This window comes from Aspergillus nomiae (genome assembly GCF_001204775.2).
Source record: "Aspergillus nomiae NRRL 13137 chromosome Unknown contig00028, whole genome shotgun sequence".
Lineage (NCBI taxonomy): Eukaryota > Fungi > Ascomycota > Eurotiomycetes > Eurotiales > Aspergillaceae > Aspergillus > Aspergillus nomiae.
Window position 1 is genome coordinate 16,411 of NW_015378083.1, and position 25,296 is coordinate 41,706.

The 25,296-nt window shown below is 48.5% G+C and overlaps 5 protein-coding genes across 5 annotated transcripts; 2 read left to right on the forward strand and 3 right to left on the reverse strand.

Moving 5' to 3' along the window:
• Positions 1-12: 12 nt before the first annotated feature.
• On the reverse strand, positions 13-3,501 carry ANOM_003178 (TBC domain-containing protein; the record flags this gene model as incomplete). The annotated part of the gene is made up of 2 exons (XM_015548435.1): positions 13-3,360; positions 3,469-3,501. The coding sequence occupies 2 exons, from the start codon at positions 3,499-3,501 to the stop codon at positions 13-15; spliced, it is 3,381 nt and encodes a 1,126-aa protein (XP_015410500.1).
• Positions 3,502-4,042: 541 nt separating this feature from the next.
• On the forward strand, positions 4,043-5,204 carry ANOM_003179 (SDR family NAD(P)-dependent oxidoreductase; the record flags this gene model as incomplete). The annotated part of the gene is made up of 4 exons (XM_015548436.1): positions 4,043-4,167; positions 4,228-4,259; positions 4,353-4,683; positions 4,748-5,204. The coding sequence occupies 4 exons, from the start codon at positions 4,043-4,045 to the stop codon at positions 5,202-5,204; spliced, it is 945 nt and encodes a 314-aa protein (XP_015410496.1).
• Positions 5,205-5,797: 593 nt separating this feature from the next.
• Positions 5,798-8,666, reverse strand: ANOM_003180 (DENN (AEX-3) domain protein; the record flags this gene model as incomplete). Its single annotated transcript, XM_015548437.1, has 2 exons — positions 8,254-8,666; positions 5,798-8,182 (listed from the first exon to the last, which is right to left on the reverse strand). Exons 1-2 carry the CDS (start codon positions 8,635-8,637, stop codon positions 5,798-5,800), a joined length of 2,769 nt encoding a protein of 922 aa, XP_015410506.1. The 5' UTR covers positions 8,638-8,666.
• A 5,619-nt stretch (positions 8,667-14,285) lies between these two features.
• ANOM_003181 (ubiquitin-binding serine/threonine protein kinase VPS15) lies at positions 14,286-19,222 on the reverse strand (the record flags this gene model as incomplete). The annotated part of the gene is made up of 3 exons (XM_015548438.1): positions 14,286-18,777; positions 18,824-18,944; positions 19,009-19,222. The coding sequence occupies 3 exons, from the start codon at positions 19,220-19,222 to the stop codon at positions 14,286-14,288; spliced, it is 4,827 nt and encodes a 1,608-aa protein (XP_015410505.1).
• A 1,137-nt stretch (positions 19,223-20,359) lies between these two features.
• ANOM_003182 (uncharacterized protein) lies at positions 20,360-23,692 on the forward strand (the record flags this gene model as incomplete). The annotated part of the gene is made up of 15 exons (XM_015548439.1): positions 20,360-20,369; positions 20,555-20,594; positions 20,660-21,220; positions 21,280-21,560; positions 21,694-21,887; positions 21,960-21,980; positions 22,043-22,091; positions 22,161-22,245; positions 22,300-22,318; positions 22,387-22,401; positions 22,511-22,539; positions 22,866-22,941; positions 23,032-23,066; positions 23,125-23,188; positions 23,252-23,692. The coding sequence occupies 15 exons, from the start codon at positions 20,360-20,362 to the stop codon at positions 23,690-23,692; spliced, it is 1,920 nt and encodes a 639-aa protein (XP_015410504.1).
• Between the last annotated feature and the right edge of the window lie 1,604 nt (positions 23,693-25,296).

Here is a 25,296-nt window from a genome sequence, read left to right on the forward strand (position 1 = left end):
AAAGGAATAAAATCATTTACTCTCGTCCGTATTGTATGCGCCGAACTCCCGCATTGCGACTGCCCTGCGCTCTACGACATCTTCACGACGCACGACGTTGCGCAAGGCCTCGCTGGCCTGTATCAGGCCGTCGATACTGATTGCGTGGTTGGTCATTTGGTGATTGATATACGTGTATAGCTCGGCGGGAGTGGAGCAGGTTGTGAGAAGTTGCTGCTCGTTGAGCTTGAGAAGGGCAAGAGCAACTTGGAAAAGGAATGTGCTGCCCCCACCATTGCCGGAGGTGAGGTCTTTGATAGGGGATGCGGTGGAGTCATTGGGATCTCGAGGGCTGGACGTTGATGTATTGGCGGAAGTTGGGGTTGGATTGATGACACTGGTGACGTTGAGACATAGGACTACGTCCCAAACGCGATACAATGCTTCCGCAGAGAGACAATCCGTGAACACGGATAGGAACCACTGGAATGTCAATGCCTCTAATTCAACGCCGAGCGCCTCAAGATGAGCGGCTAGCTTGGGTAGAACTTCGGAGATGTACTGACGCAGCACGACCTGGTCAGCCCGGGACGCCAGAAGACCATGGTCGTAGTAATGTTCTGGGAGGATGATCTCGATCATGGATGCTAGAATCCAAAACGCGTCCTCTGCAGTCGGCGTTATGAGAAGTAGAGACGCGGCAATGAGATTCATGCCTTGGCAGTATCCCACCTCCGAGTTGCGACGGGCATATGCGAGGAGAACCTCCTTGAGCTTAGTAACACCAGGGCCTTTGCGGAAGAATACGTTATCTGTTAAAGTCCGGTTGATGTCCATGTCGATTTGCGCAACGACAGATTGATCGGGGTCATTGCCACCGACACCCTGTACCAGGTCATCATAGTAACCAGGTATACGCATGGAAGACGCGCCGCTGCATTCGGACCAGACCTTAGCTCGAAGTGCAACGGGAATTCCTCCGAGAACAAGAGTTCGGAACTCCCGCCACTTCGCACGGCCGACTTTGCCCTTGTTCCCCAGGCCAGCAATTCCCACAACCTCGCCGTCTGTAAGGGACGCCTCAGGCATATGTACAGACTGCAAAGGCCGATCTGAAGCGGCAGCGGCAGCGGCAGCGGCTTCGCCCTCCTTCCTCCGCTCTGCACGCACTTTACGGAGAAACTCATTCCACCTGACGCTCCTGTCGCGCTGCAGGGAGTCGTGGAGGTCTGTCAATTGTTCCAGAAGCAACTTCACAGGTTCATTTTCGTTCGCAGTGGCGTTTGCTGCCGTAGCTGTAGGCTCATCATTCGATGTGCCAGCGAATTCTGGACGATCTGCAACGACAGTAGACGTAGATGCCGACGGCTGAGCATTCGCATTGACTGAGAGCGAGCCACGCTTATCGACAGCAACCCCAGGGCCTCGAGGCTGGCTCTCGCCTGCGGTTAGTGACACTATAGGACCAGCTGAAGGCGTATGAGACAACAATTCGGCGGGTCCCGTCGCAATTCTCAGGTAGTCCTGCCACCTCCGGATTGCAACACTACCAGCCTCCGGGTCCTCAGGAGATGCAGAAATGGGCGAGCGCGTAGACTCTGCAGTAGACTGTGGCTGCTTCTGGAGATCATCACTATCGCCATCCGAGTTATCGCTTCGAAAACTGTTCAGGGTCTCCGCAATGCTTATCCGGTTGTTGTTATTCTTGAGCAGACTAGCCTCTCGCTGCCGCTTTTTTCGGCGCTGATCATAAATAAACCCGAATCTGTCAGTCAGAAGCTCGCCAGGTTGATAGTTGTTGTACATATGTGAGAGGGTCGGAGGTCGCGACTCCATCGGAAGGATAGCATCCATCTCAACTGGTCCGAGATTGGTTGGGTTCTTGTCAGTGGTTTCCGAACTTGTCCCGTGCGAAACACTTGAGGCTGCATGCCTACGCCCTATCTGATTTGATCGGTTTATCGCACCCAGGCCACTTGGCGATTTTCCTGGCGCCCCGTGCATGCTCGTGTTACTGTTGATCCTTTTCAAGGCAGCCACCGCCGACATTCCTCCTTTGGAATTTGCTTGGAGGGAAGGAGGATCTCCTCTGATACTCCCGCGATTGTTTGACAGAGCTCGGCCGCGCGGTGCGTCCGCGTTGTTCTCTTCCTTGCCTGCTTGGGCTTTTCCGGCAAACAACTTGACTGTCCAAGACGATACAGATTTTGACGACTTGCGTGAATGGATACTGGCATCATCCCCGTTGACCGAGACCCCCGCCACATGTTTCCCGATAATCTCACCCGCAGAGCTCACCTGCTCATCCGGAGGATTGAAAAGTTGTTCGTCAAGCGCTTTCCGGCGGGCCATGTTATTCGGGTGACGCCGAGTATCTTCTTCATCAACTTCACCAACATCAGTCATTATGCTACTCGCTCGGCTAGTTCTTTTACTGCCTGTATTGCTGCCAAAAAGGTAATCCTGCCAATTCCGCAGAGAGCTTTGTCTCTTCCGTGTAGTTCCTGATCCCGATTCGACGCTAGAGGTGCCCGATTTGGCGTCGCTCTCTAGGCGTTGCAAGCCTCGAACGGTAGCTTGCGCCGCAGTGGCTTCTAACGACTCCTCTTGGCGAGAGCCTACTCCATCAGACATCGCTTGCTGCATCAGCCCATGAACTCCAGTAGAACCGGCTTCCTGGTCCGCATTACCGTTATCATCATGTTCTTTCTCAACCTTCCGAGGCGAATTTTCCAATGCATAAAGCCGTCGCTCAATATCCTGGTTGGAGACAGAAACCTCCCTCAGCATCCTCTTCAACTCTCTCTCCCTCGCATCAGCCCGCTGTCTCAGTGATGAGATCTCAGCATCGCGCTGAGCCAGATCGCGCGCAAACTGCCGGACCAACTTCACAGCCCCTGTACCAGCAATCAACCGCTCAATATGTGCATCGTCCGCCAAATGTAGCGCACCAGGGAAATCATGGACCGGAACACCATCGTCAAACAAAGCCGCACGGCCAGACGTTCGCGGCATTCCGCTCGTCAACTTCGCTAGGGTCGCTCTTCGATCACGACCAGTCATCTCACCCGAGCTACTACTATTGATGCTCTCGTGGTCGTCCAACAACGCGTTCGTAAGGGCGCGGTTTAACGCAGGCTTGCCGAAAAATCCTTCCACTGAACGGTCCGGAGAAAGGGAGGGAAACGACGTAAGGTCGGTGGTGGTAGCATTGGAAGATGCAGCTGACTGTCGTTTCTGAGATCTCGTACGGACGGGTCTAGGCTTTTGGCTGTGACGGGAAGAAGAGGACGTCCGTGACGATGACCGACGCTGCGGGCGTTCGATATCAGACTCCGCCATGACTCTTTGCAAAGTGGATTGAGCAGACGGAGAATTGGCCTGCGGACTTCATGAATAACTGTATACTTTGTATTCACTAAGAGGCTGTTAGGAGAGAATGTCGGTACGTTATTCCGATAGTCGTCTCATCTAATTAGCCCTTGGTACCTTCGCTGGTGGGATGCCGTGACTGCGTCTCATGGATGGGTAGAAATCTGCAGATCATCCCACAAAGCCAAAAGAACAACAAAACTGCGGTGAACGGAAGAGGTGAGAGTAAAGAACGACAAAAGGTTCACGAAGGGGGCAGTCAGGAAGGCAACAAAAAAGAAGAAAATAAAATAAAAGAAGCAGAGTCTGGAATGCGTTTAAGCAAAGCAAAGAGCGTTGGCCATGACGTGGGACGGGGCATGTGACTTTTCCTGTTTGGTCCTAATGCGGAAGATCAGCTTACTCACCAGATTCTTGTTTTTTATTATGTAATTGTCCTGCTGAAAGTCAGCTGACCACAGCCTCGGCTCCCCGCAAAAGAACCGATCCATTGAGCAATATCCGAGCTAATCAGTGAGCCATTGGAGGCATGACACCCGAGATGTTGGTCGCGTATATCTTGCTCTATCTCTATACCTAGCCGCAGACATTGATCCAAGAACTGTATATTTCTCTGTCTCTCTTAATCTACTGATCAAATACGGTCCACGGAGTTCACGTACAGCAATTGTGAATTACTAAATCATCTAAGATGTCCGGAGCTGCCAAACAACGTCTCCAAGCACTCAGCCAACAATTGGTGGAGGGCATCCCCGACGCAGGCACGTTTGAAGGCATTCCCAAGATTAGACAAGTTGCTCAGGACTCGGTCGGCCCGTAAGTGTATCTCAACCGAGAAACAATTGCATGCACAACCCATTGCTAATTGAGGTATAGCCGTGTCAAGGACAAGGTTGTGATCGTAACAGGTGAGTCCAGCATATCCTTTACAGGACACCGAACCCCGAGACTTTATGTACCTCAAACAGCAGCATGCGCTAACCAAAGCAATCCCAAATCAGGAGCCAACTCACCTGCCGGCATCGGTCGTGCCAGCGCACACCAATACGCTCACAATGGTGCCAAGGCCGTCTACATCTGTGACTACGACCCCACACATTTGGCAACTCACAAGCGGGAAATCGAAACTCTCTATCCAGCTGTCGACGTTCACACCCGCCAGTTCGACGCAGCCGATGAAGTGGCTGTGAAATCCGTGGTCGATGATGCACTTCAGCGCTACGGCAGGCTCGATATATTCTTTGCAAACGCAGGGATTGTGGGTCAGCCAAAGATATTCACAGATATTTCTGGGGAGGACTTTATGAAGACGCTGAAGACAAATACTCTTGGGTTAGTCTGCTTTATGTTAAGTCGGTGGTTAAATGAGGACATGTACTGATGGCTGTCTCACTAGTGTCTTTTTGGCTGTCAAGCATGCGGCCGGCGCCATGAAACAGACGTCGGCCTCGAAGCCGTATCCCTCAGGCTCTATCATCTGCACTGCATCAGTTGCCGGCTTGCGCTCTAATGCCGGTTCGACCGATTACTCTGCGTCGAAAGCAGCTGTAGTCTCTATTGCTCAGACATGCGCGTATCAACTGGCGGGCAGCGGTATCCGGATCAACGCTATCTGCCCTGGCTTGATCGAGACAGGCATGACGCAAGCTGTGTTTGACGCCGCCCGCGCAAGAGGAACGCAGCGCAAGATCGGACAGTTGAACCCTTTGCAGCGAGGTGCTGTTGCTGATGAGGTTGCTCGGGCAGCCCTTTTCTTGGGAAGTGATGAAAGCAGCTATGTAAATGGACAGGCATGGGCGGTTTGCGGCGGACTGAGTGCGGGACACCCGTTCGTACCTGGCAAACTGGCTTAACTGCCTTCACAGATGACTACTCTACACAGACGAAGATATATTTGCTGTATAAACAATTTGAATTCAATCAATCCACCAAGAAGTAGACGTTGTCCAATTCAGAATATCCTGGACTACAGCAGCTCTCAAAGCAGCCCCTCTCGAAACTATAGACAAAAGGAAATGTATGTGCCACAACAAGGAAAACACAATGAGTGTGGTGGTCCCACATGGGATGCCGTTAAAAAGAAATTGACCCAAAGAGACAAAAGTCCTGACCACTTGGTCCCGGAAAGAAATGAAGTTAAAAACGCCAATGGTGCGGATGGGAGAAAAGAAAACGGGACAATGGATCCATCCCAACACAGACGTGAAGAAAACAAGTCCGCCAATAGAAGAAGAAATAGATAATAAAATGAATACGACAGGGAAAATAGATCTCCAAAGCTGAAAAGGCGACAGTGGGAATATCCAAAACGGAAGGCGGAAAAGAATAAGACGAAAGCAAAAGTCAAAACAATGCCATTGCACAACTCGCTCTAACTGAGATGGTGGGAGCAGAGGTCGTGTCAAAGTCGTTGAAACTAGCGTTGCATCATCGGGCGATGGGCAATTTAAACGACCAGCCGTGAAGTGCTCGACCGCATGAGATCCTCGCTGGTCTGCTTAGACAGAGTTCCGGTCTCGGTCTGGTCATCAAGACCATCGGTCTCATGGCTGTGCTCATCATCATCCTCAACTATCCTGGTGGGCACCTCACCTGGTCCATACTGTTGGCTAGACCTTTCCGGAAAGGTTGAATTGCTCACCATGGACATCGAGGTACTCGACCGGTTATGCACCAAGTCTGGCGTGGGAGGAACACTGGAGACCCGGTGGGCATGAAGGGAGTTATCCACGTCGCCCATTTCGCTGCCCTCGCGAATTGAAGACTGGTCATCAGGTACCAATCTGTTTCCATTAAGCGTCTTGTTGGACTCATCTGACTCGTCATCTTCCGCATCCTGGGCCAAATGCAGGCCCTCCACGGCGGCAGCACACTGTTCGCTGATGCTGCGGATGATGTCGGAGATCGCGTCGGTCTTATCCCGCAGGTAGCGATCTGCAACATCAGTTATGCTAAGGCGAGCGAGAGAGCGGTTATGCCCATTACCAATGCTTAGGAGATGCTGCTCCAGTTCGGGGCTCATGTCCTTCATGACCCTGGACACCCGGTTATCGTCAAGACGAGGAGTGCTCGATTGTCTCCGAGGCTCCGGTGTCGGTGCCAGTGCCGGCTCAACTGCCTTGCTTTCCTTGGATTCTTTGCTCTCCTCGACTGCCTCTTGTTCTGCCAACTCAGAGATATCGACCTCACTACCAATGGAGCGAATGATATGCTCCATATGATGGGTTTGTCCATTGATGAGGCTACGGAGATGCAAAACCACCCGCTGAGCCTCATCACGCTGCCGAGCCAGGGATGTATTACTGTGCTGCAAGGAAGACAGCTCCTGCTGGTTACGTTTGCGCTCGCGCTCCAGTTCTTCTGCAATCTCCTGTTGAAGAACCAATGCTTCAAGAGCATCATCCCGCTGCTTCTCAGTGCCAGACAAACGAAGAGTGAGGCGGGCCACATCATCCTTCTGCTGATCAATGAGACCAGTAAGGCGACGATTCTCACGCTTGTGATTCTCAATCTTGACCTTGAGTTCGGAGGTCTCCTTGGTGAGCTGCTCTGCGAAGGCCTGGAACTTAAGGAACTGCTGCTTCCAGGTCTCCAACTCCTCGACCAAGAAGTTGTTGCGCTTGGTAACCTTGCTCAGCTCAGTATCCATGCGGCCCTTCAGGTTAATGAAATCTTGCCAAGCCTCCATAGCATCACGGGAGTATTGGTTCCGCTCGCGCACAATCTCGTTGAGATGGCGGGTGGACACCTTTGTCATCAGGGGCTTCTTGACAGAGCCGCCGAAAATGGCCTTGACACCTGTGTTACGACCCAGCTTCTCACATACATGGTCCATAACGCCCATTACAGCATCCTGGTTCCACCATTGGGGATCCTGGATGCTCTCAACCTCCCCTCTCATCACAATGATCTGGCCAGCTGGGATGAGCTTACCACCAGCGTACGCAGACCGAAGATGGTTCGGCACACCCGCTGGGGAGACATCGCCGTTCAAAGCTTGTGTTAATCGGTTGATAAATTTGGTACGCTGACCTGGAGTCAGAACATTTGGTGGGCTGGAAGTAAGCACGAAGTTCCGGTCAAGGTCCACAACCAGAGCGTCGTTCGGTGCGTTGAACAAAGTCCGGCACTCCGCCGTAACACCAAGGATGTAAGGTCCCGGCTCTTGAACCAGGTCTTTGATGTGACGGGCGTGGACTACTGGGACATACAGGCCACTCCATTCATAGACTCGAACGCAGTACCGAATAGTTTCGGCAGCAATAGTCAACATGGCAGAGTAATGACTGACGAAAATGATGCGACGAGTGGGTGACACAGCAGCCTCAATAACCCCAACAATGTTCGGAATCGACAAACAATTGAACAGGGGCCACATGGCAAAGTTCTGGAACCCGGTAGGGGATGACGGGAATTGGTAGCACAACGCATAGTCCTTCATATCAATGCGAACAAGGTCGTTGAGGCGAGGCGCGGGGAAGCTGAGGATTCGGGACACCTCCTCGGCGTGGAACAAGTTTGTGGCCTTGTTCCAGTGAATCCACATGCCTCGAAGGTAATCACCCAACAGGTCGTACAACGGGTATCTCGACAGAAAGCTCAAGCAATACGGGATCCAGTAGGTTTCCTCCGGGTTATCATAGAAGTCCGGCTCAGTCTTTTTGCGCAGCTCGCGAATGGTCTCTGCACGCTTCTCATCGGCCCTTGACCAGACCCGCAGAGCGATACCGTAGAGAGTGTGGGAGGAGTCCTGCTGCAGAACGAAAGCATGGTGTACACAGTGAGGCTGGGTCTTGCCTGTGCAGATCTCAACGTCGTGGGGGAAGCATGCCTATTTGTCACTTGTCAGCCGGCTTGTTCCTTTTGGAGAAGTTCACCTTCGAAAGTTTATCGGTTACACACCCTCATTGCCGAGTGCAAAGACTTAGCAATCTCATTATCCTGTTCCAACCGGGGGCTGCTACCCAGGATCTCCGGCAACCAAAATTGTCCCACGGCACCTTTCATATGGCCAATTTTTCCCTGCTCGGGGGCGGGCGCCCTCACCCATTGGGAGGGCTCACGGCCCACACCACAGACCATGTAAGCATGGGTCAAGGTTTTGGGCGTCCGCTGGGCCGGTTTCGCGTTCATCTGTGACGGGATTGGCTGGGTGATACGGGAGTGAAGCGAGGAGGTGCGACTAGGAACGACCAGCGAGTTTTCTCCTTGGTCGCGGGTGGCCGGGCGGTCGCGCGTGGATGGTCGGACAAAAGACGATGACTGTTCTCTCAGAGACGGAGGCATAATGGGAATATATAAACAAGTAACGACTATGAGTGTTTTCGGGTGTATATAATCGTGGGGTTTCTTTGTCCCTTTTGGTTGGGCCTCACTACCACTGGGGTCGAGACCTGGTCGATACTAAAAATCAATGGACGGTAGAAGGAGTAGGACGATCGTAGGGCAGTTTCAGTTGGAGAGACCCGAAATCCGATCGGTGAGGGAAGTGTAGCACTGCTAGAGGTTGTAAAGGGCGAGGCGAAACGAAGGACCGACAACCCAATCAAAACGAAGGAACAAGTAGGGGCAATTGGGCGGAACCGGATATCAAATACTCAATTACAGCCCATTTATCGACTTGGCGAGCATTGCCCAAGATATGTAGGACGTCCCGAGGAGAAGAGAACCGATGTGGCGAGTTGAGGTGTGGTGAAGAACTCTCACACACTCTTTCTCTCTCCGAGGTGGTGATGAAAGAGAGGTGAGGGAAAGCAGGAGGGGAAGGAAAGACGAGGGACGGGACGGATCAAGAAAAGAAAAGGACGGAGAGGAGGCGCAAAGAAAAAGAAAGAGCCAGGGAGTTGATCTTGACCCTGAAGAGTTGGTAAGTCGCAGTAAAGGGGTTGAGGGGCCCGTTCTCATTGGAGCGTTAGTAGTAGTTAGTGTAGAGACTAACTCCGTAGGGGAGACTCGAGGTCCTTCCGTTTCTTTTTTGCGGTTTTTTAATCTAATTTTCCCAGTAAAGTACACAAGACTTTCCCCCGTTTGTTCGTTCCTGCGCCGGTGGATACTGCTAGTCAGGGACCATAAACCGGCTGTCCCCCATCTGATACGTGAGGGACTTGAAACAATGGAAGGAACAATCGCTCTACTGTTCGACTAGTAGTCGTAGTCAAGAAGACAGGACATTCCTTTGCAAATGAACTCTTTCATATTGAACATGACTCGACTTCCTGAAATAGAAAGTTTGTCTGCGCAATGATAAATTCCGGTTCAGTCCAGAGTCTGTGTTCCAGGTGAGGTTCGTTCCTTGCGCCCGTGCGGGGGCGTGGCGGCCAGCCGATGGTATTACCATACTGAAAGTCTGAAATAGATTCGGCACACTGCTTCAACCTAGGAAGTCACGGGTACCTGAGCGAAGTGCTTCTGACGGAGCTTACCTCAGGTACCAAAGACTTCTCCCGCAATTCGGGGAAATGATTGGACTGAGACAAGGCTAACCCTCCCAACACGATAGACGGCTCGGGCTAAGTTCGCCCTTTACCCACGCGAGAATGGATCTTCTCCCACGAGTCTCAACCAAACACAATGAAGCGCTATGGAAGTCAAAAAAGAAAAAGAAAAAAAAAAAAAAGCTACAGGAACATGGACCAGGCTCCAAGCACAACGAACATGCATGAAGCTATCCTTCTGCACCTAAGTACTAGTACGTAGCATATACTGCTCGTCACTCGGAAGTGGAGCTCGGCCCATGTATCATGGATGCGAACAACTCGTTCCACTTCCAGTCCCGCCTTTTGCCTTATCCGCAGAGACATTAATATTAATCCCTCTTTTTGTGGTGGGCTCTTTTCGCTCGGCTGGATTGGAATGAAATTCTGGAATCTATACACAAGTATTCTTCCGCTGATAATCCCACATGTGTTAAGGGAAGGCTGAATAGAGTTCTCGTATCGCTTATCATCGCCGTGCACACCTGCGCGATTGACTTTTGGTCTGTGTTGAAGAGAATTTACTACTCTGCAGTAATATCAGGGGTGGGATTACGACAGGGATGAATCGGAGCTATTCTCTCAGTTTAAGCCGCCAATGTCCAATGGCAGAATGATATGATATGACTTTGGTCCTGGATATATCCAATTGCCTGTTGCCTTCTTATTTATTAATTTTTTACCCTGACAATGAGTACCTAATGCTCCGTACCCACGGTGGAATATTTTCGGCGGGAGGCATGGAAGTGGCAGTGGCAACCGGCAAAAGAGGACGATCATTATTTGCACCAGTTCGCTGCCAACCCTGGTATGCATCATGGGTACCGTAACAGGACGCACTTATGCAGTAATACGGCAGGTTCTCAATAATTATACCACGTATTCTTGTCTTCAAGGGCGATCCAAACCCAAATTTGTCGCTACCAACAATGAACATTGTTAAACCGCCTGAACACCGAAAAGTTAACCTTGTGATGAATAGTTGGAGATACTGAGTTACATACATCCATCCCGTTCGGAGGATTTCTACAGTACTACTCTTTGACTTTTTCTCCTCGCTTTCTGGAAGCCTGCCATTACGTATCCCTCTTTTGTATTTATATTTTCCTTCCCGGTCTCCCTTTATTCCATTGAAATCCACCACATCCTCTTAACATCGTATTGAATACTAGAAGAGCCGATACCTAACTCGAGGTAGCGTTACCGACGGACAGGTCGGAGACAACGCGTTCCTCCTCCCGCCGGATCCACCGCTCCGAGTCATGGCTATCCCTTTCTAACAAATAGGAGTTCCAACCGAAAATCTCTGACACGATGCTTCTGTCAAAAATGGCAGGCTCACCCCGACTCCAGCTGCCGTACACACAGACAGCAGTTCTAATCGCTACCTGCAGATTTAGTGCTCCCCAAACAAACAATCTAGATTCAGCCCCCAGGAATCGGGATGACCTGCAATTATAAGATACCTAGTATAACCAGACGGATCGAACCGCATCGATCAACTGATTGACCATGACATCTTTGCAGCACTAGCAGGCAACTGACCGCTATTTTTATATCAACTATCGAATTCACTATCGACTCGGAGAATATGCGAGCCACACCATGGAATTAACAGTGTGTTTCAGATAACAATAGAAGGAAAATTCTGCTTCCACACATCGGTGCTAAACTACGGGGTACAGGTAATAAATAACAAACACGATCCTGTCGTCGTGGGGTTTCTTTCGATGGGCTCCCTCACGGGAATCTCGGTTCGGCTGTCTGGTACAGACCCAACGGCCCAAACTCTCAAGGCCAACCAGTAATTACACCAGATTACAGTCCAGATTCGCTTAGCGAGCGATTTATCCATGGATGCTGTCGGGCTAATCTTGGAATACGGACAAGATGTTTCGCATGCAGTACTTTATTTCAACGTGTATAGCAAGATAGAGGCACTATTCTATTAGTTTTTCCGCATTGCTATTGTTTATTGACAGCACACTTTAGTTGCTACGCCTTCTGATTTAGTCTGTAGTTGGTGCAGCAGCCTAACTCCGAAACGTATATGCGAACAGGTTCCCGAGCCCTGTTGACGAGCTCGGACATCGAACCCTTCCGCCGAGACCTTCTCCAATGTCGAAGACCTTCATTGTATGTCACTACCAACTCAGTTGACCTGTATAACAATCCATAGCAAGTGAATACCCTCCTTGAGGTCAATGTCAAACCGCAAAGGAAAGCCAAGAAATGACACCACGGAGCTGATTAAATTAACCAGGAACAGCAAGCAAAAAAAAGAAAAAGAAAAGCCGCTGTCAGGTCTGTTCATAATCCCAGCAACCCCCTCTATAAACAAACGGTATATACCACTCCTTGTATTCTCAGCCCTTGACATGAAACTCTGTACAGACCCTACTCAAAGTAAGGCAAAACTAAACCCAACGTATACTAATTGCTATAGAGTAGTCAACACTTGCCATTGACAGCACTATAGGACTCCGTAGCCACCGTCTTCCCCAAACAAAGGTGAAGTGCTTGACGTTTCCTGCCAGTCTGTGACCTATCCACTGTCTAGTGTTTCACCATCCACGGTCTCGGATCCACCGGTTCAACTATTCATCTATCTAAAGGACTAATCCCGTTCAGGTATCTATATTGAGCGTTAAACCTGAATGCCGCTCACCCTACGAACAGGGGTATCTACCTCGTTGACCGTTGGGCCGTTCCTCCCGCCATATCCCGAGCTAAGGGGCAATATACACATCATATCATGCTATATCATATCGATTAAAACGGGGCGTAGGATAGGGGGGCAACAAAAGTACATACATACATACATATCTACTTACACCAAGCAACGCACGTCGCGCACGTACTCGTTCCCAGCTGTTTCGTGCGGAAACATTAGACCATGATGCCCTGGACACCTCCAAACACATGAACCCAGTCCAATCGACCTACACATTTTAAACAGAACCCTTACAGTGCGGAACATTTATCAGCGCTAAACAACCTTGGTTATCATTTATTTTCCCCGACCCGTGTTAAGGTTTTCGCAATTTCCTTTTCTTTGTTGCCAGCCGTCAGGGAAAGCGCCCGAAAACCATTGGAGACAACCTAGTCTATCCTAGTTCGATTGCATGGATAGCCATGTCTTTAAGTAGGTCTGTGTCACATGGAGATGAACTGTTCACCCTTTCTGGACAGCACATACATTTTGAGCAACTAAATCACTTGAGCCACCTTGGCTGGCACGTTTACTTGGGAACTGAGGTCTAATTGATAACCATTGGCAGACCAAAGGTATCTATATTCCGTAGATAAGACATGTTTCATGAAAGAACCCAATAATTTAAGCATACTTTACGTGATTACAGCCCCAAAAAATTAACTAAAGCACCTATCTATCTAATTCCGACCAAACGATGGTCTCCAGCAACATTATTCGAAACTCCAGAACACTAATTCAGATATTATAGAATGTAATATTGACACACGTGGTAGAATACTACACGAGAGACATATCACAACTCACTAGCCAGCATCACCTGAGAATCTCAAAATAACATACACCATATCAGACAGACTAATTGTTCATTCAAAGGAATAGGGATGTCTGCCACGTTATCCATCCCTCGTTATTCCCGACTATACAAGTATTGTAACAGGCGAACTTCAACTCTACGACTGTGAAAAACACTCAGCAAGCAACAAACAAACAACTGTCGCACCTCTCTCGAACATACTAGAACAGAAAGCAACTCACGGGGAATTTTCACTCGCCAGCCCCAGGCAACCCGAATGCTCTACTCCTACTTTCCCGCCGAACTTATACCTGCTCGCGGGGATAGACTTGATTTCGAAGATATGGGCTCTGCGATGCTATGGTGGTTTAGATGAAGTTAGAGGTAGCAATGGATATATGATAGGGTACGCCTTTCGTAGATGAATAGTATCGCGAGGCGAGAGATGAATATTTATTATCTGATGGGATAATGAGAAATGAAATACTAGTATAGAGTGAGTGTAAATTTGGTTTATTAGTCGTTCTTAGGGATTACTGGAAGCTATGTATCTAGGCGGCTGCAGGGTTTTGATCATGATGTTTGCATAGGTTTGCGATATATATTTCTGCTACTATAGGTTAAAGAACCTACTAGTAGTTGTTTATGAGTTATTCTACGTTTGGCTGGTATTTGTGATTGGGTAGTGTCCTTTCCTTCTTTTCTTCTTCTTTCGCCTTTTCGTATCATGGATATACAATCCCCCCCCCCCCCCCCCCGCCGTTGTTCCGTCAGTGGAGTGTGAGTGTTGACCCTTCACGGATACAGAGTTTACGAAAGAATTATATAGATCAACGTGACGGAAGCTGTTCCTATGTAGTATCGTCAATCTATGGTCTGTAAGACCTTAGGTATTCGTGATTCTATCACTATTAACATTGAGTCATAAATTATACATGATGAGACATGACCATCATTGGTAAACATAAACCATTCCGGCGCGATCCACGCTGACGACCATTCCATACGGAACCCGGAGTACTGCGACATCCTGGATGAAGTCCAAGTGACTCTTCAGGAGCTGTTGTTGCTGCAGGCTAATCACTGTGCTGCGTGGTAGTCTTCCAGCCGTTCCCTTTTTGTTGTTGTTCTTTCCACCCGAGCTGGTAGTAGCGGCAGTGGCATTAGAGTGAGGAAAGTGTTCGGAGGTCACTAGGAGGGATGGGCCCGGCTGGGACACTTCATAACGCGGCTTTCCGGCTGCTCCGTTTTCTGAAACAACGTCCAGTCCGCTAACGATCGAGGATAGTTCGGGTCGAGCCAAGTCCCAAAAACGAATTTTGCGGTCACACCCACCAGACACAATAAATCCGCAACGAGTATTGCTATCCCGATTATCTTCAGGGGTGTCAAATCCAACGGCAAAAGCGCATATCCCCGCTGGTGTGCTGGAAGGAGACGGCCCTGAACCTTGCTCGATAGCTCCTGACATAGGTCCCTCTGTTGCGAACCGACTCAACATTCCTTCAGGCCGGTCACTATCAACGTGCCAAGCGTCGTACTCCTTAGAGGTTATGAGTGTCTGTTTTGCTTTGGTGTCGTCGCCGTTAGGTGCTACCCCAGGTGAGTCCGTTTGATACACTTCTCGGCAGCGGACTTTCTCAATATCCCAGACTGTAATCTCGTTGCCGTGGCTTCCGCTGCTCGACACACAGACCCACCGACCCCGTCCCTTAGTAGGGTGCACTTGAAGTCTATGAATGATGCTGGATCCAGGAAGGCCCCATGCCTTCAGCCTCACTCGAAAGCGAAGATCCCAAAGGTCAAGAATGCCATGTGTTGTGCCTACCAAAAGCCAGTTATGCTTCCGGTCGCAACAGAATGTAGTTGGCGTCCCATGGTGAACAGGGTTTTGAAGCGAAAAGACAGGAAGCATAGTTTTCATGTCCAAGGCCAGAATCCGGCATGTGTTCGTCGCAATTAGGAGTGTAGACTGTGCATCTACACGGAAGTGTTCCATCCAGACCGCGTATTCCACGGTCCCATCTTCGGCTGCTGGTAGTTGGTACTCGCGTACGAGTTGGAGTTTGCCGTATCGAATAGTCTCGTTGATGTTATTATAGTCAACTCTTACCGCGTGAATACTCCCATCAGTCGCACCGCTGATGAAAGTGTGTGTATTTTCAACAAAGGCCAAAGATTTGATCTTAGCTTCGGTAGAGTGGCGGTAAGTTTGGCGGGACCTGGGCGTCAAATTCTTTTCAAGACGGCTTGTATCCCAGATTTTGACGGTGCCATCATCTGAGGCAGTGACAAAAAACGCATGATCCGGCGCTACTACGACCCTATTCACCGGTCCACTATGCTCACCAAAGATGACAACTAGGCCACCAGTTGGTTTCCAGATCTTGTTTGTCTCGTAACCGCTGGCTTTCTTGATTGCTCGCCTGGTGTCTATCTCCTTGACATAAGGACCAAGGTCAAAGAAGTCCGTAGGGTAGTTTTCCGCAAACACATTATCGAGTAACTTAAGAATGACAGGATTATGTCCTCCGTATGAGTGACTGGCATGATACTGTTGTGGCCCATTCTCAAGAGTTTTCACGTCATGGGCAGCGGACAATGGAGATGGCTGCGGCGTTCCCCGATGTGATGGAACATCGACTTTGCCAAATGCATTTGCAGAGCTCGTACTGGTTTCGGCGTAAGCTTTTGCGGACTCCCTACGATTGAGTAGGCTTATCGCACTGGGCTTCCTTTGTACGCCAGTGGCTAGATTTCTCACCACTGGGTTCTCGGCGTCAGTCGGCGTCGATGAACTTTCGTGTCCGGGGCTCTCTCTTCCCTCGGTAAGTCTTCGTTCGGTGTCTGAGCTAGGAGGTGATAAGGGCCCTGATCCTAGCGCGGCGCTTGGTGACGATGCCACTGGCGACGGGACAGGAGAGTTTTCTGCTGCTCGAAGGGTATCCAAGGTATCCTGCTTTGGCGTAGTCAGGACAGGCCCTATGTCTCTCTGCAGTTGACTTCTTGAACGTGCATGCTTTCTACGAGAGCTAGGTCGACTATCAATCGTAGTTGAAGCATCGAGTAGAGCATCGGTGATAGTATGTGGTCTGCGCTCCCCAGCCTTGCCAGGCAGGTCCTTGGCCGATGGAGCTCTGCGTGGCTTCACATTTTGATTCTTGTCAAAGAAAACAGTCTGAGGAGTTACTCCATATTGCGTCAAAGCAATGACGTTGTTCAGGTCAGAGGTCCCATTTTCAGACTCTTTTACCTGACGCGCAGTGACTCTCCATATGTATTCTCTGAGCGCGACCAACTTGAGCTCATCGTCAGAACTCATCCCCATATTTTTTAGCCTAGACAACCACTGCTCATCTTCCTCATTCTTCGAGTACGAGCTTAGAGAGTAACTCGAGCTTCTCTGGCTTCTGGGAATGATACCTTCATTCGCACCAAGACTGAAAGTTCCCTCTAGATTTGCTGTTCTCCAAAATATACCCTTTTCAACCTTGGATGCCCATATAAAGGCTAACTCGTATACATTTCTCGGGATAGGCTTTTTAAGCGCGTCAAGTATATCGCCCTCTGAAAACCCTACAATGTTGACTTTAAGGAAAGGCCGAATAAGTGGTGTAAGAATAGAATACTTATCGGCCACTGATAGGAACTTGGCGGAGTTGGCCACGAATGTCACAGCTGCTTCGCGGATCCACACGTTAGGATGAATCAAGAAACGCACCGTGGTGTGAAGGAGATCCCAGGTGGTCGATCGTTGAACAAGTCCGAGATCGGCCATCGCGGCAAGCGAGCGGAGAACTCTTTCCACAACAAATTCCTCCGTATCAGCCATCGACTGTACCATTAATGGCAAAATGTACTGTTCCAAGCTTGTGCTCCCAACGTAAGCTGCAACACCCACAACAGCCTCAAAAAAGGCACATTTTAGTATCCAATCACGATCATTCAGATACGTATTTAGATGGCTTAAAATAACCTCATTAGTCTTGAGATTGCCGAAAAAGACGCAGAGGCTGGAGACAGATCCAAGGAACGCGCGTCGAACTGACGCATCGCTGTCGGTCAAAAGAGCTTTGGTGTGGGCTTCAAAGTACTCCAGAAGATCGACCCTTGCCACATCATAAAGATTGTGATAGGTGGCGTCTTCGGTCCACCTAAGTTCAGAGCCCGCCGGTATCAAAGCTGGCAGGCGGGTATCTGTGCGTAGCGCCTGTATCATATCCAAAAACCTGAGGGATGATTGCGCTAGCGATGCTATGCACGATGCATACGCGGCGCGTACCAGCGGGCTTGGGTCTGAATTGGAACTAGAAACAAATGGCTGCAGCCTTGGAAAAATATATTCCGAAAATAGATAAGCATTCACGGGAGACACAACATGGACCATTTCCAGTAGTTGTGCAAGTGAGCGTATGGCAGCAACCCTCACAGAGTCAGAGCGATCATTAAGAAGAATCATAATGTAAGGTAGGATGCGGTCCAATTTTGCCTCATCGGACAATCTCTCAGCAAAGGCAAGAAGGATATCGCAGGCCTTGACTCGGGAAGACGCTTTCGATGTGTTGCGTAAACTAGATACAATGAGTGTTAAAAAAATGAGAACACCATCGTCTGTCTGTGACTGAGATTTGGACCCTGGATGGCCATACTGGGGCAAATCAAGCTGGACAGGGAAAGTATTGCCAGTAAGCCTCAAGGAAGTGCGACTAGAGCCATCCTTCAAATTCTTGGTTGATGCACCGAGGAAATAAGAAATCTTATCGAAGTCAAGGTAGACCCTGTCTATTCTGTCATCGGCCTCTCCTCTGTTGGCAGATTCAGCTTCAACCTGTGTTCTACCCGAGGAGGGGTCTGTCATGAGAGACATATATTGATGGAGGAAACTATAAAAGTACTCCGGGAAGGCTTTGTTTTTCCAAAAGTTCAGGTATTCTTCTGCAGAATATCTTGATTCTGGGTCGATCTGAATCATGTGAAGAATCAATGCTCGAATTTCCGGATCCTCGATCTTGGCCAGCTGGCCATGTTCCGGACTGTATTCACCTTTTCGATATTTGTACATTTGGCTCAAGGTAAATATGGGCGACTCTAAAAACAATTCTGCAATTACACAACCGGCACTGAAAATATCCATGGCCCAGTTAACTTGCTCAGATTCTCGTTTCTCACTAGCTTCTAAAAATCTTTCAGGTGCCAAGTAGCAGGTTCGTCGCCCTGAGGTGTCGAAGTAGAAGTGAAAGTCTGCAGGATTGTCTTCCGGAAGGAATGTTAATTTGAAAGATGACGAGAAATCTGACAAATAGAGCCAATTCCATGATGTGACCAAGACATTCTCCGTTTTGATGTCACCATGGAAGACATCGAGCGCATGGCAATCTCGCAATGCGCACAAAAGCTGGAATGCAATCCATTTCTTCTCAATATCCTCTGGGAAAGGCCGCGTACTACGCCGGTTAGAGAAAGTCCATGGGCTGGAGGTTCAGCACATACCTCATCCGGTCATAAAGCGAGCTGTGGATGTATTGACGGACTAAGTAACCGCCAGTACCAGTTTCAAGGATTCGTTGATAACCTAAGGCATTGGGAACATCCGAAAGCAGCTTGCGCTCCCCTACCCTGATAAGTTAGAGCGCCTTGGGCGCATGTTGGCACACGGCATATAAACAAAAACGTACGAATTATAGCTTTGACATATGGCTCTAGCTCCATGCTAGGAAAAGGCTTCATTATTACCTTAACAAAAACGAGGCCATTTTGCTGCCTTGCCCGGATGCTCTTCATAAATCTCCCACCACCCATCGACTTCTCATATGTTAAGTCGGACAGCTCGGGGATATCAATCCCGGCCGAACCCGCTGAAAGGGTTGTAAGTGAATAACCTTGGCCCATGTTGAGGTTCCTTCATCTCAGGGGCCTTTGAAAACAATGTAGCTCATCAACGCAAAGATAAGGGAAGCGTCTGTGTAATATACAGAGCAAATCTACGATTCCGCTTTGACAGAAAAACGAGTAGTTGGTAGTCATACCTTGCAAAGGTGAAGTTGACGCGTTGAAAGGTGTCGTCGTTGGGTGATGTACATGTCACATGATACGGGCGGTGTAATGTGCTCCGTAAACCGTACGTACTCCGTATTGACACGAGGGACTCTACGCGGTCCTGATGATAATCTTTATGGAACAAGAAGCGCGTTTAGGCAAAAATAAAGATGAAAATAAATTGGATAAGGGAAAGAATGATTTAAGAGATGCCTTGCAGATACACAGCGTTCGATAAGATGTGTTTACTTATTGCTAAAGGATGAGTAATAATAAAAAATAAAAAAGAAAAAAAACTGACTCATGAGTTAACCTTTTCACCTGGTAAAGCTCCGTAGAATTGTATGTGAACAGCCGTCAATTCTTCAGGAGATAGGTGAGGTACAGATTGTGCCCGATAGACGCAATGGTGTACCGTACAAAGAAGAAAGCTTGTTTAACTATCAGGCTCAAGAATACTACCTTATCCAATCAGACGACATGATTTAGTACAGCTGGTCCCGTCTTACTGATAGCCGTCAAACCATTATGGAGTTATATTACTTCACCGTTTATCCTGCTCTGTAAAACTCCACCTTTCGTGCCCCTCGGTGACCTATGATACCTGCAAGGTGTTTATCCCGAGTTATGTGTGTGTGAAGATTGTGTCAAAGGACTTCTTGGGCTCAGGCTATTTAGTTTACCCCGTAAAGAACTTCGTCGTCAATTTACGCCAAGGCCATCGTCCACTTTATCGAAGGTACGGTACAGAATCGGTCAAGAAGCGCCACGTCCAGTCACGACCACGACTATGTCTCCAGTGATGAATTTGCTAATTATTACCAGGGTTCTCGATCGTAAAGCCGACACTACGGCTGACCGACCTTGCCATCGATCTGAGGGCGACTTCTGGATAGCCGATGACCACTATGCCTTCAATTAATCAGGATTGTTCTACGTCGTCAATAGGGCCCCAAGGAAATGATCATCCCGACGTTCCGATTATTGACAATGACGAACCGTTAGTTGACGTAGTCCGAAAGCTATATAAGTATTTTTCGCTCTCACTATATTGCTTGGAAAATGGCCCTGACATGCTCTTGTCTAGTTATTTGACGTTGACTATATCTGATATCTCATATACATTTGAACAGATCGGGTCTACTTCTCACGGCTATAGTCTCAGGTTGCTAATCCATTCTTTAGTGGAAAGCTCACATAACACATATATAATTCCTGCATTAATGTAAGTTTAGTCTGATATATTTACGCCTTTTCCTTATCAGAGGAGTTTGAACTGACTTGTCTTAGGATCCTGAAGTGGCAATTTGATAATGCTGCTGACTATGATTGGGGCGTAAGTGAAAGTCGAGGATACGCTTGTGAATATGTCGCCTGGCAGATTGTCTGTCATCTTAATCAGCGGGAAACTCTTGAATACCTGCTTGAGGAACTCACATGGCCCACACAGAAGGCTATCAACCTTCCTCAAGCGGAAATGGGTGCTTCCGGGTATGCCTCTGCCGCTACTACTAATCACAGGACATTAGAAGAGGATGAGAGAGCACCCTTGTTGCTGAGCTCGTCCTCATCTTTGTATCGTTTCTTTGGCGGCACGAGGCGTCTAGGTAGCTCACTTGAGGATGATAATCGAGGATCCCACGATTTTACACATGATGCGTATGAACTGGAGAAGTTCTCCCTTTTTTTTGGGCTAAATGCTCTAGAGATTGCAACTATTGCCCACGCAAAGAAATTTCTCAGCCAAAAAGTGGTACAGAGAGTCATTGACCATATCTGGAAGGGAGAAATTGTTTTCTGGGATACCTTGAGTGTGCACTCGACAAAGAGGCCACACTTCTTCAATAAAAGGTAATATGACCACTGCTTCCCAAGCTCCTACCGATTGCTGAAGTGCAGTTGTGTTACAGGACAGCGGATCCTTATTCTCGGTTACGGGTTCCAGTATATCGCAAAGCGTTTGAAGCGGCTTTCTTTGTCTCTTTCTTATTCTTATACTATGCGGTCCTAGTTGAACGAAAGTCGACGGGTATAGGAATCTTCGAAACGCTGATGTATTTCTGGATCGCTGCCTTCGCTTATGATGAAGTAAGCGGAATGGCAGATGCGGGGATGCTTTTCTATCAGATGGACTTCTGGAAGCTATGGAATATGGGAATCATAGGCACCGGGCTTGCCTTTGTTGTTTCAAGTGAGTCATTATCTCCTGTGAATCTGCCTTACCATTAGTTCAGCTCTTTCAGCTGGACTAGGATCCTGTGCCATCGGGGTGAGCGAACCCTAGTTTTGCCCCGTTCTATGTGCTAAAGCCGAAAATTGTCTAGGGATCATCGGGTTGGCCGAAGATAGCGAGTACATTACAGACTTGTCATTTGATATACTTTCATTAGAGGCATTATTCCTAGTTCCAAGGCAAGTTTCACTTGCTGTTACTAAGTTTCAAGTCCACGTTTACGATCTGACGGTGGCAAACAGGATATGCTCACTTGTCAGCCTCAATTCCTATTTTGGGAGTCTTGTACGTCGGACCCGCCGACCCTGCATTAAATAAACGCATACCATTGAATGGGCTGACAAGTATCGTGCATAGATACCTGTTTTGAAGGAGATGGTACTACGCCCGGGGCTAGTGTGATGACGAAGAAGCTGATAAGACTGATCGCTCGGGTCTAGACAAAGTCGTTTTTCCGGTTTATGCCCGTTGTAGTTGTCCTATACATTGGTATGTGGCGCTGAGGCACGCCAGAGGAAGGTACTCGTAGTCTCATATGATGACATTGTGGCGCTGCAGGGTTCTTGACGACGTTCACCATGCTTGCCCGTGACCGACTTTCTCTCAGGCAAATGTCATGGATTTTGGTGAAAGTTTTCTTTGGGTATTGCGGTGAGACCCCTGTTGTTGAACTGCTCCTACTAACAACGCGAGGCAGATCGAACGTCTTAGGCTTTGTGCGTTGTATTCCGTTGGCGTAGAAGTGTTCTTCATACTAATGGTGGCTGAAATGATTGGATATTAGGACATCGCTCACGAAGTAAGTACAATGCGCTAAGCAGCTGTCATGCAGCCCAAATCAAAATTGCAAGGGGGTTTGAAAAATCGGTTGGCCATGGCGTTAAGTTGACTGATGCGCTAATTCTTAGATTTCCCCGATCTTCGGCTACGGTTTGATGTGAGTTTCCCCTTCAGTACGAAATATACTGCGCCACATGTACCTTTCGTGACCTTGGCCGCATACTCTTTCGATCACGTTCGACATTTGGAGAGACTTTCGAGATAGTATGGCGCTATCTAATTCAGTGCCGCCATCTTTCCACTATCTTTCCTCCCATGTTCCATTAATTTCCCTTTTCTTTTCTTCTTTTTTTGTTTTTTTCAGCCTTGCGTATTATTGTACCTGCCGCTTTGGGCCGTACGCCGATAACCCCACGATACTTGGCATGAAAAGTCTGGTTACATCAGAAGAAGAACATGCAAGCTGATATGTGCAATTCACAGGCTAATTTTTGTCTCGATGACGAACCTTTTACTGATCTCTTCTTTGGTCAGTCTCATGAGCATGAGTCTGGAAGGGGTATGTTCAACCCATGATCTAGTGTGGGGCATCCCAACCTGATTCGCCCAAGAATGCTAATTTGTCTACCCGACATTCCATCTAATGTAGGTTATGGCTCACGCTCGCGAAGAATATCTTTTTCAGTTAGTTTTACTGGTCTCTATTTTCTCGCTATTGAGCTCCGCTGATGTGGAGGACCAGATTATCTATTTACGTGTTGGAAAGCAGTAATTCCCGAAGACTAACCTATTTCATGCCACCATTGGTTAGTAACTGCAAGGGTGTTGTGGTTCATCCATGCCGCTAACCACGGAACCTTGATACACAGAACCTCATCCCTCTGCTTTGTATCCGCCCGTTGAGGCTCTTTCTGCCTGCGGAGCATATCCGCCGGGTGCGCATCGTTTTGCTCAGAGCAACACACCTTCCCTTTGTTGCACTCATCTGGGCCTATGAATCTAGTCGCCGCTATGTTTCGCGGCGAAATACTAGTAGTCAATGGCCCCCGACAGCCACAGCACGGGGAAGCGGTCGCCCCGTGTCATCGATTCAGACGGGCTTAGCTTTCTCCACAGCTGATGCTCGTTCTTTAAGTTCCGGTAGGGCCAGAAAACAACCTAACCCAGAGCAGTATATTGGGGTGCGTGGACGAAACGCGGGCCCGGCCGAAAGTGTTGACCTCGCAGATATGATCGACGAGGTGGAACGGTTGCGCACTCAAGTGGAGCGAGTGGCAGCCACAGTCACCCTTCACCACCGAGTTCAATAATGAACGTTAGGGGAGAAAGACTGGGGCTAAATGTGGACTACATACAAGGCAAGGCGACGGACCACTGCCATATACACACGCACTGCTGCTCGCCTAAAAGGTTAGCGCGAAGACCGGTCACTTTACCAGTTCCAAATCGGGAATAATTCAGAGTAGATTGTTATTGAGCAATCATCTATGTTATGTGTTTTCAATTTTTATTTTCTTATTTTCATATTTTTATCTTCCAAATTTCTATTTTATTTTGATCATTGGTTACTATTTCATCCAGTTTTTAATGATTTTGGAGGGGTGGCGTATGGAATAATTGGCAACCTACTTTTTCTAATGATGTACTATTGGGATGGATGGTATTGATTTTGTCTCAGCTCGTATGATCTTCAACAACGTCCATATTATTTGCATGACCGGATGAAACTTGTGACAGGAAAAGGTTAGTGGCATCTAACATGGACCTCCCTACTCACGGATCAAAAGGGTTTCATGCTGATCGTCAACAGAAAATGACAAATTTCAGAGAAAAGTAAACAAAAACATGAATGATCTCTTTTTTCTATTAAAAAAAAAAAAAAAAAAATACACCAAACAGAACAGGACGATAGCCGAGGACCCGTGGACACCTACATAGAAGAACAACTGATTCATGATGAAAACCAAGACGAGCCTGCAGAGATATGATGATTTGCTGGCCCCATCAAGGGTCGGGTGGACGGAGAGCCCCTCTTGCCTAAACAGGAGGCTCCATCATTCTCACCATTTCATTTCCATCCTCCATAACAGACTGAGTTAGTCTCCTACCCCTCTCTCCCCTTTTTCCTCGGATTATGCGGCTGTGTTTACCAATCAGACTGGGAGACACGCACTGCTATTTTGCCAAGCAAGGTTACCAGACTGTCGGGTCGTCACTAAACCTCTTTGATGAAAGAGCAGTGGGTGAAGTGTGCGCTGGTGTTTGACTGGCCAGCGGTGATCAGAGAGTGTTCAGCGGTCCCATACGTGCCATACGTTCCATTAGTACTCATACATACATGCTACTGTGGTAGTGGTGGTGCCTTCGTTTCTCAGCGCTGGTTGTCATGAACTGATGCGGTCTTTTTCTTGCTTTCGATCTAAACGAACAGAACCCACCCACTCACAAACATCCCCATCGAGACGAGCCTTCTCTCGTTGCTATCCTACATGACACGACACTACTCTACACCCCTGTCTCCCACTCCCCGCTAGCTACTTTTTCTTTTTTTTTCTCCTCTATTTCCCTTCCAATTTTGCCTGGAGCCTACTCGGGCAAACCCACTAACCCTGGCCACAATGGCGGCTCCTCCAATTGTTAATCAAAAACAATGCCTAACACTGTCTTGCCCAACCCTACGGCAATGACTGATACTTTGGCCTGATCACACTTTTTCGGCGCTAAGGAATTGTGCATGACTTGGGATTATCGCGCCTATCTCAATGTTGCAGACATGGGCTGCAGACAACCCGGTCCGGCCCTTTCCCACAGCTAGACTTCCCACACCCCTACACCCTTCTTCCCTTCTTCTGTGGCTCTTATTCACCGCATCCATGCACATCCAGTCCGTCGAATCTGCCTTGGCTGACCAGGC